Source organism: Drosophila suzukii, chromosome 2L (genome assembly GCF_043229965.1).
Source record: "Drosophila suzukii chromosome 2L, CBGP_Dsuzu_IsoJpt1.0, whole genome shotgun sequence".
NCBI lineage: Eukaryota > Metazoa > Arthropoda > Insecta > Diptera > Drosophilidae > Drosophila > Drosophila suzukii.
In genome coordinates this window covers 1212126-1225237 of record NC_092080.1, presented here as the reverse complement: position 1 = coordinate 1225237, position 13112 = coordinate 1212126, and the positions used below count along the sequence as shown (strand labels likewise).

Sequence of the window (13112 nt, the reverse complement as noted above, 5' to 3'; positions counted from 1 at the left end):
GTACAAATTGAGCGAATTCCGCTTAAAGCATTCCAAATAATTTAATTAAAAACACATTTCTGGCTTGGTACTCGACTGAGAATGACGGGGAATTTCCCTCACCTTTTTTGAATTCTGCATACTTTTGTGGGCGACTCATAAAACACGCTCGGATGCCATTTCAATTAACTGCAGCGGTCCCCAAAACGGGCCCCGATCACGATCCTTAGATAAAGTGCCGGGTGGAAAAACTATCAAACAAAGGCCTATCCCCCTCCCCGTTCGCCACCAGTCTTCGACACCCAACACGAGTTTTACATTAAAACGCAAAGTTTTATTGGGGGAAAAGTTTGCTCTATTTGTATAGGAGCCTCGCAAGTTTCTAGGCCGCTCCTTTGTCAGGGGCTGGGCCTGCACCCCCATCTCAATCTGCTAAGTGGTGTCCTTATCAGTTGTAGCTACAACATATTAGCTGCTTAATTTCACGGACGTGTGTGTGCGCCCACGGAGTGTTGAAATGGAAAACTTTTGTTTATTAATTTGTCAACGGCGCTTAGGTTGTCCAAGATGCTCGATAAGGTCTACCTGTCTGGGGAAATAACTTTTTGTAATATGGCACAAGGTTTTTGGAGCGGTGTCCTTGATGTTCAACCAAGATATGTTAGGGGTGTGTGGTGGAAATAGTTAGACTTATATTAACTTTCAACACTTTGTAATATCTCGTGGTTAAATGAAATGTTTTTGCAAAAATTCTAGTTCCTAGAGTTGGTTTCAAATCATTACCGAAAGTTGTCTTAAACCTTCCAAAAACTTCTCGCATTAAGAGGAAAATTAGAAAAGTTCATTGAAAGTTTAAACAGTTTTTGGGATCAAACATAGGTTTTTGGGTTGAATAACAAGTAAATATTTGACAAGCTGCACTTGAAGATGGGCTGGGTTGACCCACAGGAGGTAGTCTAACCACTGGGGATGGGGGATGGAAGTCGGTGGCTTTGGAGGTGGCTGGGGAGGATCTCCGGTGACACTTGACGTCTGACACTGACGGCTGTGATGGATGACGGCTGAGGGACGTGACAGCTTCATCAAGTGCAGCCAGGTGCAAGGCGTTCATTGATGGCAACATTTACCGCAATTCACTCGCAACAATGCCGATGCATAGCTCTGACAGAATGTACCCCTTCTTCCTTTTTTCCAGATGACGCCACTGCCGGTGAGAAGGATACGTTAGGGCGACGTCGAACTATGGGAACAGAGGCATGGGCGTGTGCGCGGACCTTGGGTCTCATCGATGGTGTCGGGCATTGAGCACCACCCAGCACAACAGCACCCAGCAATCGGAGGAGCAGGATCAGCAGCTGGATCAGCAGTCCCTGGAGATCCCTTCCAGGAGTCCAACGACGATTCCCGCTACTAAAACGCTGACGGCATCGCCGGCGAAGACGGCAGCTTTCACAGTGAAAACGACGAGGAGAAGACGAAGCCGGCGAAGGGCAGAAGGCAGCTCCATCTGGATTCCCCTCTGGAAAGGTCAAGGGTCAACGCCTACGATACAGGTGCTCCAGCTCGTACTGGTCTCGTTGCTGGCCCTTCTAGCGAAAAATGCCCAGGCGCACAACATTCCAGGTGAGTGCAGTGCAATCAAGTTGCTTAATTAAATCGCCTGAAAGCCTCGACTATTCGCGGCCAAAATTTCATTTTGAAAATTTGATAAGCGCCCGTTTCTTTGCTCTTTTCGCCAGCTGAACTCAGAAAAGAGCGCATGTGTGGAACTTGATTTTTATTCAGTACTCAGTACTCGGTGCTCGGTGCCCTGTGCTCGGGAAAATGTAATGGCGCACAATAAGCGGCTTACGTGCGGCCAAAGCTGATTACATTTGGCAATTAGTTGACAGTTGGGCGCAGCACCGAGTGAACCGCTGGCCAAAAAAGAGAGAGTAGAGCTTTTATTTAGGCCTTTTGATTTATTCGTTCCCGGCGAATCTCTCGGTGATTACAATGGGTGGCCCCGAAAATGGTGATTTTTTGGAATGTGTGATCGAATTTGTTGAAGTGGTAACGATGGTTCTGAATTTCAAAGGTTTTAGGCAGGCTTAGATTTTATTTTGCACAATTTTTGGCTTTTTTAGTATAGTAGTTTGTTTTATTTTTCGAAATGGAAATTCGGTTTCTGTTTTTAGATTTTTAAGTCAAATTAAATTCGATGTTCTCTAATCCTACCATAAAAACTCCACTTTGATTTATCAGTAGTTTGATTATATTTTTGGGGTATTTAATTCATCTCTATTTCACTCAATTCATGCATTTGAAAGTTGTGAGGTTAACTGCCTACCAAAGAACCTTTCGTGAACTTCAGCCTGCCACTAAATTCAATGACCTGACCTTCACTCGCATTTTCCGTCTTATTTCCGGGTAGTCTTCCCCGTCCCTCTGAAGGACATTAAAAGTTGCCACTGGCTCCGCTCAATGTACCGTGGCGTTCTTCGTTCCTCGCTCGTTGAGTGAATTAATTCAATTTAATTTAGCCGAAAATTGGAAAAACCGCTTGAGATTCCTTCGCCATGACAGCGCAATGGCCACTTTGCAGCACGGTCGAAAGGTCAACGTCAAGTTGAAGGCTATGCGGAGGAAGGGGCGTGGCTGATGGCTGATGGCTAGATGGGGAATGCCGAAATAAGTTCCTCGAAGGCAACTCGACTTGGCTTTAATCAATGAAAACAAAGTGCGCCTCGCTGAATAACTCAAGCCAGGAACTCGTGTCAAGTGGCGGTGGGTGGGTGGCAGGTTGGTTAGCAAGTGGAAGGGGCCCTGAGTAGCGAAAACGTCTGCCTTTGGCTGAAGGACATTCTAAATGGAATAATGAAACCACTTTTGCATGTTAACGCCATCAAAAGGCGCGACAGAGGCGAAACACACGCGGGTACTTTGGCATCCTGGCTTCCCAACTTCCTGACTTCCTGCTACCCTCGAGTACTTCACTTGGCTCTCGGCGACATGTCTGCAACATTATCAAAGGGCAATAGACGAACAAGTGCCTTGACTGTGCACCGAGAGAAAAAGTTAAGATATTACAACTACATAGTTTGAATTTGCTTGGGGTCTAATCACCATAAGAAACATACTTACATACTACATACTAAAGGTTGCCATCACTTTAGGAAATTTACTATACTGTATACTGTATGAATATATGATCTTATGACACTTGCTTAACATTCGGATAGTGTGCACAGTGCCAAAGCAAGTAGTTCAAGACATCTTGAAGTATTTGAAGTGATTTTGGAAGTAGTGTGGTATTTCAAAAGGTTCTTAGGGCTGTACTATCCCATATTAGTCCAATAAGTAAAAATTTATTTTCAGAAAATTTCCTAGATGGTTAAGAAAGTGGTTTCTATTGACTGAACAGCTGAGTAATTGCTTTTCCTTTCCAATGTAAGTTAGCACAATTGTAGATTCCTTTCTCCCAGTGCATGCTTCTCAGCATAATCACCATTGCCAACCCCATCAAAGTCGTTGTCGTCATTGTTTTTGTGTCGCTCCTGATGTTGTTTTCTGTATTTTTTTTCGGGAGCAGCCAGCGGAGGCTGAGTGGCGATGCAAATAGTCTGCCAAAGCCGGCCAAGTTAACATAAATTTATGCAAATGCCAAAGTCAACAAGCGAGGAGTGCATAAAGCGAGCTAGCGAGTGAGTCAGTGGATGACTGAGTGACTGACTGGTCGAGTGTCTGATGGAGAGGAGGTTAACAAAGACGTCATGTAGCCGGAGCCCAAGTCCTTGACAGGCCTTTTCCCATCTCCAGTGAGAACTGGAACGGGAATTAATGCAAAACGCATTAAGTTGATTTTTTTTGCCGGACAACGCCCCAATCAAAAGTGGTTGGCCAGCCCGAACAATTGCCTTCGGACATTGGTAGTTTGCTTAACCCTATTACCAACACAGATACAGTTGGATCTGGATACAATGGTAGAGGAGGGGGGATGTGGCATGTGCAGACAGGTCAGAAGTTGTTTGTTAACAAGTTTAGGGTCATCATGCCAGGGCCAGAGATTCCGAGCTCTCGGCAGCAGCTGCACAGGCTCCATCGCCATCTTCAAGTGGCATAGAGCATCAACCCCCCCACAGACACACACACTCGCACAGTCGCACACATGTGTGTAACAGGATATGCTCCCTTATTGGATTGGTCTCCAGTTTACTGTTGTTGTCCTGCTGTTTCCGACAATTCATTTGCATTTCCGTTGCCGCTTGCCGAGCTTTGAGCTCTGCTCCAATTGTAAACGAAATTTTCAGCTTGGTTGACCATGTCAACGGCTCAGAAAAGCTCATGGAGCGCCCCCTGGCGGTGAAGGGTGCCAGTTTGGGGGCGGTGCATACATAAATAATGCCCAGCACATTCGCACCTCGGGGCAGTCGCCACAGCACAGAAATGAAGCGTCCGTCAAAGGCAGGAACAAGGAGCCTAATCAGCGCCTGTCAAGTGCCCACCGCAGTCCATCCTGGCATCCTCGTCCTCATCGTGGCACCCACTCTTGGCCACAGACAGGTGACAAACGCTAATGAAATGTCACGACTAGTTGTCAAGGGAGGGACATTCGGTTGAAATGCTGGAAAGCAACTTTTCGTCAGCCAGAGAGCTCTGTCCCTCTGATTTCTCACTCTGTGTGTGCGTGTGGTCAATAACTTTTATTCAAGAGGTCAACCAACATGCACAGAAAAAAACCATGCCCTGCATTCCAGCATAATGTTTTAAATAAATAGATCTAATGATTACGAGTTGAGAGTAGTGGAGATACATTGGATTTTGTTTACCTTGAAACGACTAGTCACATCCATTTCCTACTGTCCCTATCTAGGCAGCTTGGATCACTATAATTTAAGGCAGTACCTTTTAGCTAAGATGATAGAGGAACTATCGGCATCATAATTTTCTTACTGTCCATATCTAAGTAAAAAAAAATCAGTCATCAGAAACACGAAACAAAATCTAACATGAAAATTGGTTAAGATCTTGACCATTTTTTAAGGACAAAATTTGAATGTAGAATATTAGGGAATTCAATCATGAACTAGTAGAGGTATCACACATTAAAATCGGTATTCAATTACCAAAGTTATGAAATCTTGAAGTACAATTTTGGGCGTCCATACTGAAATCCATTGGAATTACGGAAAAATCGAACATGAAAATGGGTTAAATTTCTGACCCTTTCTTTGGAGAATAATATTAACGTAGATTTTTAGAGAATTTCCCCACAAACTCAAAGAGGTATGCCACTTCTAAATCGGAATCCAGTTACCAAAATTATGAAATCTTGAGATTCAGTTTTGGGCTCCCATATTGACAGCCATTGGAATTACGGAAAAATCGAACATGAAAATGGGTTAAAATTTTGACCCTCTCCCCAATGAAAAATTTTAATTGGAATATTAGAGAATTCAAGCACAAACTCATGAAGGTATCAGACTTCAAAATCAGAGTACAATAACTTAAGTTATGAAATCTAGAAGTTCAGTTTTGGGTACCCGTTGTGAAAACCTTTGCAAACAAACACTCAGTTAAGTTAGATAAAAGTTAACTTTTATTTCCGCTCCTTATAATCTATAGTATAGAATAGCTTTGGCCAATTTAGGTTATAGCACAAATTTTTTTCCAAGTGGTTCCCGAGTGCATTCCTCTGCATATTCTGCCATAGTTTCAGGACCACACACATTCACAATCACCGACTTTCAATGGGATAACTGATTTCCAAACCAAAATGGATGCCGGGTCAGCTATTGGTCCCCTGGGAGGGATGGCGGGGCCAAAACATCAGTCAATGACCAGCACTTGACATGTGACCGACATAGCCATCAACAAATCCATTTAAAAGTAACCCCTGGCACGATGGTTTTCCCATTCTTTCTGTCAGCGGACGGGACTGGGATGGAGCAGGATGGGATGGGAGGGCTGGACATTCGTCCTGGGCCACGTAAATCGTGCTGAATGTCACGTCTAAATAGAAAGCAATAACGAGGACGGGACTGCGGCTGCGGAATTGGCCGTATTATGGGCGCATCACGTTGGGGAATCCTGGCTGCGGTGGGAGTTCCCGTTGGCCGGTGTGTAACAAGTCATGTATACAGCTGATATCCTTTCTCTCATCCTTTTTGCAGAAGACGCCGTGCACATCACGGCCATCCTCGGCGAGGGCGTCATCTTCAACTGCCATGTGGAGTTCCCCAACGACCACCCCGTGCCATATGTCCTGCAGTGGGACAAGAAGGTGAGCGAAACGGTACGATATCACAGTTAACATTTCTTCTCTAAACTCTCTTTTTTACATTGTTGTTCCGATACGCAAAAACAAAGCAAGAAAAAGTAAGAAACAGTCAGTCAGAACAGACAGACCACGCAGTAAACGAATAAAGAACTACCAACCTATTCAGTGTTTTTTCTCAACTAATACGTACAATACCATCTTATTGAGCCTTGTCCCCTGAAATCAGTTACTCAGCCTGAGTTCGATTACCTTTTGAGTTTATTAACCGTGCCTTAAAGCTTACAAAGCAGCAACCAAATTAACTTAAACCTAAACCAGTTGATCCGATAACCGAACTTTGCCAATGCCCGTGTTGTTTATTGATGTCCATGCGATACAGATAACCATAAGTTATAGCTTGAGATGTATGTGTTTATGTGTTTCCACATTGGTAATTTGAGTACTTGATTTCCTCAGTTTGGTTTCAGTTCGCCTTGGTTCTCATTCAGCCATCAACCTATATCCTCCGGCCTGAAATCGGGGGACTATCCCGATACCGATACCCCGACCTGCCCCCAAATCACCAGCCTACACAGCATTTGAAATAGGCAGGCTTTCGGCTTCCAGCGGCCGCTTCTGATCGGTTTTGGGATCGGATTCTTTGCGCCTCCTTTAAGTTCGCAGCTCACAAGACAAGCCACACAGAACACACAACACACACACGAAACACACCCAATATTCGACACTTTGAATCGAATTATTTTTGCGGCATTCGAAAACACGAAAGATTAAATTAATCAAATTATTTGTCAATTGAAGGAACGGGCTTCACAGCACCCGGACCAAAGAGAGCGAAAGAGAAGAAAGCAGTCGAAAATTCACATTCCACCAATAAAAGAAATCGAAAATGAAATTCCATTTGCAAATCAAATCAAATCGAAATTCGTTCGCAATCGACAGCATACACAAAAATCTAGCTTAGCTGCTCACTGCTCACTGCAAAACCAAATGAAAATGAAAACAGTTTCCACTCCCGTTTAATCCTCAACCATGCAAATCCCAAACAATTAGCCACAACCATTCATAGTCGAGCAAAAATATTGAAAACAAATTAGTCACATTGCCAAGACTTTAGTTGCGAGTGTTCGAAAACTCTTTCATGCCGCCTGCACCACCCGAAACCACCCGAAAACCACCCGAAAGCCACCCAAAACCCACCCAACCACCCATAGTGGCAGTCGGAGTTGGCAGAAATATGCTAATGTTTGGCAAAGTTGAGCCGCAGATAAACAGAGCAAAGATTCGTTTGGAATTCCATGAGGATGGCTGCGCAAACTTTTCAGCTCTGCCACTCGGACCATCGATTGATGGCAGGGCAAACTCAAGTGGCATATTTTTGGCATTTTCAACTGCCACTGCACATTCCCGTAGGATAAGCAAATTTAATTCCAATCAAATAAGCAAAGGCGCAACGAAACACCCATTGCATATAGAGCACCGCCCAGTCACCCAGTCACGTCTTTTTCTCCACTCATCTTTTTCATTTGGCGTTTTTGTAATGTAATCCAATTATTTTCCCAGCCTCTTCAGCATGTTTAGTGTGTAGCAAACTATTTAACCTGGCCCTTAACTTTAGTCGTTCTGATGAAACTCCCTAAGAAATTACGTTTTTCACTATCAATTTAACATTATTAAACATTTTTTTTATTTCGCTTAAACTTGTGAGTATCAAACTGATATTTTCTAGCTGTGTATATACTCTGCCGCAAAGTTTGATGAAGCCAACTAACGTGGGCAACCTCAGCTCAGCGACTTCAAACTGAACCACGACCTCAAACAGCTTACTTTCCATAATTTCCAGCACGCCTAAGCCAACTTTCTTGGGGGCCGAAGCCCTGTGCTGCAGCTCGATGGCAAAAACCAAGGAAAACCGCAGGGATAATAAAGTGGGAAATGCCAGCGATGGCAGCCAGGATAAAAAGGACGAAGGCGTCGTGGGCGTCAAAGTCACGACTGTCCTTCGCTTAGCGAAATGCAGCCAAAGTTATGCGCATATATGTGTGTTGTGCTGGGCAGATAACGTCTCCTGCCTCCTGTTTTTTCGAGCCAACTTAAAAGTTTTACAAGCAATTTTAATGCCAAACAAAAGTTATAAGCACTGCAAAAAGTATGTTTATGTTTTGTCGCGATAAAAATACGCACACCGCAGGGGGAAACGTCGGTAAATGGCCGAATTAAAGGGATTAACATGGCTTTAGCTTTTAATTTATGCGCTCGTATTTCTCTCACTCGCATTTCCCCTGCCTTGGCCCCGTAATTACATACATTACTGGCCCGTAAATGCGAAAGAATTTCATTAAAGGCTGCCTACTTTCTGCCTGCCCTTTAAAGAGAAAGCGAAAGCCCAGGAGGACGGGGGTCTGGCGTTGCCTTAGTTGCAATCTAAATTAATTGCTACTGAATAAATTAAGCGGAAAAATGTTTGCCAAGCCAACTTATGACGCTTCTGCGAGTGCGAATATTAATTTTGGCCCGGGTCCTTGGCTGTCTGCCTGTCTGCCTGTGTGTCCTGTGACCTTTTCGCCCCCCTTTCACTAGGCCGAGCTGCCAGGGCAAGTTATCTCATACGTCAGCCGAGGAAATTATTAAAACGTCTATAAGTTTTAATAAGCGACACATACACAGGGCCCATCTCCGTCCATCTCCCCCGTCTAATTAGGGAAATAAATCGATTAGCCCGGCCCGGGATAACGTGGCGTATGAGCAATTTGCTTACCAATTATTAACGTATACGCAATTACGCCGCCATCCATGGGCACTGGCATTTAGTACTTTCTGGAGAGATAGGGTGCTAATGCCTGGCCGGGTCCAGGTCCTGTTGGTCATGCGAGAGAATTCGAATCGAAAATGCACTCGGTTCAATGCGTTTCGGGGAGGCGGTCCTGTGAATAAAATAAACAAAGGCCCGGGCTGCACATGGATGGGTTGAGCTTTTGAGGGCGAGTGCAGGTTAACCCCAATTTTTGTTGCCTGCCTCGAAATTTATATTTCACATGCACATTTTTTATCTGCACAAGCTAGAATTTCAAATGTATCTCTTTGGCCCTCGTCGTTTTAGTTGTTTTACTCGTTTTAGTTGCTGTGCCACACTCACATGATTTATTGTTGCCAGCGTGTCCCTGGCACAGAACAAAAATACTATGTGTATGGGGGTGGGGATAGGGCTGGGGGATGCCCATTTCCACCCGCTTTTCCTCCGGCTGTTGATGAGCATGCAAAAGGACGGAGGAGCAAGTGGTGAGCCCAGGATCTGGGGAGTTCGTGTTGACAGTGAAAATGTGTGACCATGTCTGTGTATATATCTGGTAGTTTGTGTATCTGCGAGAGCGCTTGTTTGTTGGCTGGCATGTTTACCATGCGGCAGCGCAATTTCTCCACGTTAACGTGATGAGTTTTTGTTTTGACTGTTTGTAGATTTTACTTTTACACAGACGGAAAACGCAGTTATGTCCCCCGCAGCCTTGTGTATGTGTAGCTATGTCGCAACTCAATTTATTTGCGACAGTTGTTAGTTGTTTGCGTTGTCTCAGCGGGAAACTTTCGAGAATTTCCGATTAGCTTTAATCCCCATTTGCACCTGCATGCCGCACACACCGTAGACTTAAGCGTTAAATGTATTGTAGAAGTTTGCATGTGACTAGCGCCTAGCACACACTATTTTCTGTATGTGTACATATCCCCAAAAAACTCGCGACTCATAAACCGAATCATAACCCTAGGTTAAATACTGTCTGTACCTGTAAATGTACCTGTGTACCTGTTTCCAGTTGAAGCGTACCAGAAACCAGACTCTCGTTTGTCGTATGTACAAATGCCATGGCACATATTCCATGCATATAACGCATTCCAGACAGACCAATCAAGAATCAACCCTGATCCCTTGCCCGCTGACCTATCGATAAACTAATGTGCGATTATGTCCTCCTTTATCAAGGGCTCCGATCTGCCCATCTACATCTGGTATGAGAGCTATCCGGAGCACATCGAGGAGGGCTACAAGGGACGCGTGTCCCGCGTGTCGCAGGACTCGCCCTTCGGCTCCGCCTCGCTCAACCTGACCAACATCCGCGAATCGGACCAGGGATGGTACGAGTGCAAGGTCGTCTTCCTCAACCGGGACCCCAAGCAGCATAAGAACGGTACATGGTTCCACTTAGACGTACATGCACCGCCGCGCTTTAGTGTTACGCCAGAGGATATTATATACGTTAATTTAGGTGAGTACAAATTGTGTAGTTCTGAGGAAAAACTAATTATCGATTTTATCGATATATCGAAACATAATTTATCGATGCAATATCGAACAAATTTTAAAAGTTTGTAGTAAATGCTGAGTTATTTGTAGTGTTATATATGAATATATATATATATATTTGATATACCCATTACTTTTTCCGATATCAAATGTATTATTTATTATTATATAATAAAAATGGTAGATATTTCGATCTATTTGAATATCGGTATTACGTCGTTATATCGATTTTGGCTACCATCTCTGCCGTGTGCTCAAAACCAGCCGCTTTGCGCCCTGATAAATAGCAAGGCCATAAATAAGCGCATATTCGGCTGGCCAACTTATTTGGGGGCTGTCATCTCGCAGAATTAAGTGGAGTGCGACCCCCGCACGCCTTTGGCCCACTTTCGAGTGTGTCAAATGGGCGGCCATTTGTTGCAGCGCCCGAATGAGTTTGTCACCTTGAGAACTTGTACTCCCAGGAGTCGTAAAAAGTGCCACCATCCTTCTGAAACGAGTTATGGCCGCCCATTTGTCATCTTCCGATTCCGAAAAGCGTAAGAGGTTGGCCCACGAAAATCGATAAGCTCTTTATGCCCTCGCAATCGTATCAAATCAAATTTCCGCCGCTTAATCAAAGTTAAAATGTTTACAAGTCCAAGTGGCAGGCGGCGAAACAAAGGGCGCTTTTCGAGGGGCCGGAAATGCGTTGAGCGAAAATGGCGCTGCAGCGCATAAATCAGACAAACAATTCTGATTCTGGTCCTGAAAACTGTATACTGTAAACTGAAAGCCGAAGACAACGGGGCCAGTGAGGCGAGTAGGGAACTGCAACAAAGAGCCGGCCCGTTTCCATTGTCTGCCGCAAATGGTGGCAGGACGAAGGACAATAGACAAAGGACAGCCGAGCCGGAAGGAGGCGGCTTGTGGGTCCTCCTCGTCCTCCTTGAAACCAAAAAGCGTAACAATTGCCACCACTTACCTTATTAATTCCTCGCTCTCGCTCTCGCTCCCGTTCTCATTCTCATTTCGTTGTGGCGATGGCACCACATTTCCTTGCAGGTGATTCAATTATACTCAATTGCCAGGCAGATGGCACGCCCACGCCGGAAATACTCTGGTACAAGGATGCCAATCCCGTCGATCCCTCGCCCACGGTGGGCATCTTCAACGACGGCACCGAGCTGCGGATCTCCACCATTCGGCACGAGGACATCGGAGAGTACACTTGCATTGCACGCAATGGTGAGGGACAAGTCTCCCATACGGCCCGTGTTATAATCGCGGGCGGCGCTGTAATCATGGTAAAAACCTAAATACAAATCACTTAATTTTGAGATAAAACAGGGGGTGTCCCAGAGGTCTCTTCCTAACTGAAGTCCAGCCGGGAAAGGCTCAGTGTCTCTAAAAAATTTATAAATTCCAATTAAATTAATAAGGCAATAACAAGAGATTTCAAATCTTTTATTAAAGTGTCCAAAAGTATGCAGTGAAAATGGAAAATATTTTGTTGCATACTTTCAGACAAATTCATGATAGATTTTCAAATTCTGGGACATCGACGTTTTCGGTTACTTTTCAAACCAACAGTCCCGAAATTCACCAGAGATTTCTGTGACACCCCTGATAGTAAACACAACCGAAGCAAGCTAGGGGAAGAGGATTGACTCGGGAGTTTTGGGCGGGGGTTGAAAAGCATTGGCGACAATAACCCAGGGCTCGCAGCAGGTACTAATGTGTAGTTTTATTCTCTACCCCCACGTCAAAACGAATCCCCCCAAAAACCAATCCCCAAAATAATCGTAGGATAAGGCGGCGCCCGACAAACACACTCGCACCAAGTCCAAGTCGAATGCCGTCAATGAGAGGCTGACCATACGTGTAAGTCCTGAAGTGAACTCAAATGAAAATCGCTCCTTGCATTTTGCATTCTGGATTTCTACATTCCGCATACTGCATAATCTGTTCAACGCTTTTCCATTAACTGAGCCCAAAGCTGGCCACCGCCAAATTCCCATTCACAGAACAGACCCAATCACTCTGAATGCTCTGGGCTCTGAACTTTGGGCTTTAGGATTTGAAGAGCAGCCGGTAAAGCGGCTTCAGAATTCACCAGACCAGACCATGTCCAGATTCCAGATTCCGATTTCGATTCAGAGCGGGGTTGAGAAAGCAGCAGCCCCCAAAAACGAGGAAAAAACCGTAACAAGCGTGAAACTTTTTGTGCCTCCGTGTGGCCTCCATCCGGCCCGTATTTACATGCCAGAAAGGGCAGACCCCCTAGTACCCCACCTTCCCCCCCATAAAACAGCTAAACAGAAACTGAACAGAACAACCAGCGGAAGGAGGAGCACTCGGTACACTTGACATGGTCATTCGCCTAGTCTCAGGCAGATCCCCCTATTTACAACCTGCATACAAGCATGCTCACATGGCCCACACCCACCCAGACCCACCAACACCCCCACCCACTTTACAGCCCACTTTCCACCCCGTTCCGGGAAACCTTCGTGCATGTGTGGGTGGAACATGGCCGTCGTCGTCGTCTGTATAGCATACTTTTGTGCGCGCCCGCTAATGCATTTGCATTTCGGTTAT

At 45.0% G+C, this 13112-nt stretch overlaps 1 protein-coding gene across 11 annotated transcripts in view; it reads left to right on the top strand.

Moving 5' to 3' along the window:
- Nucleotides 1–13112, top strand: part of tutl (immunoglobulin superfamily member turtle) — a 42051-nt gene that overhangs the window by 11324 nt on the left and 17615 nt on the right. For 8 of the 11 annotated variants that reach the window (XR_011605935.1, XR_011605936.1, XR_005013751.3 and 5 more), the window contains exons 3-6: nt 1175–1602; nt 6132–6253; nt 10212–10494; nt 11577–11818. Coding sequence is in view for 8 of the 11 variants with exons in the window: in XM_070999564.1 (XP_070855665.1) it covers nt 1236–1602; nt 6132–6253; nt 10212–10494; nt 11577–11818 (1014 nt within the window). In the remaining 3 variants the exon portion in view is untranslated. Of the gene's footprint in view, nt 1–1174; nt 1603–6131; nt 6254–10211; nt 10495–11576; nt 11819–12320; nt 12396–13112 lie in introns of all 11 variants that reach the window. The other 3 variants (XM_017081649.4, XM_017081657.4, XM_070999565.1) reach the window with 2 other exon arrangements.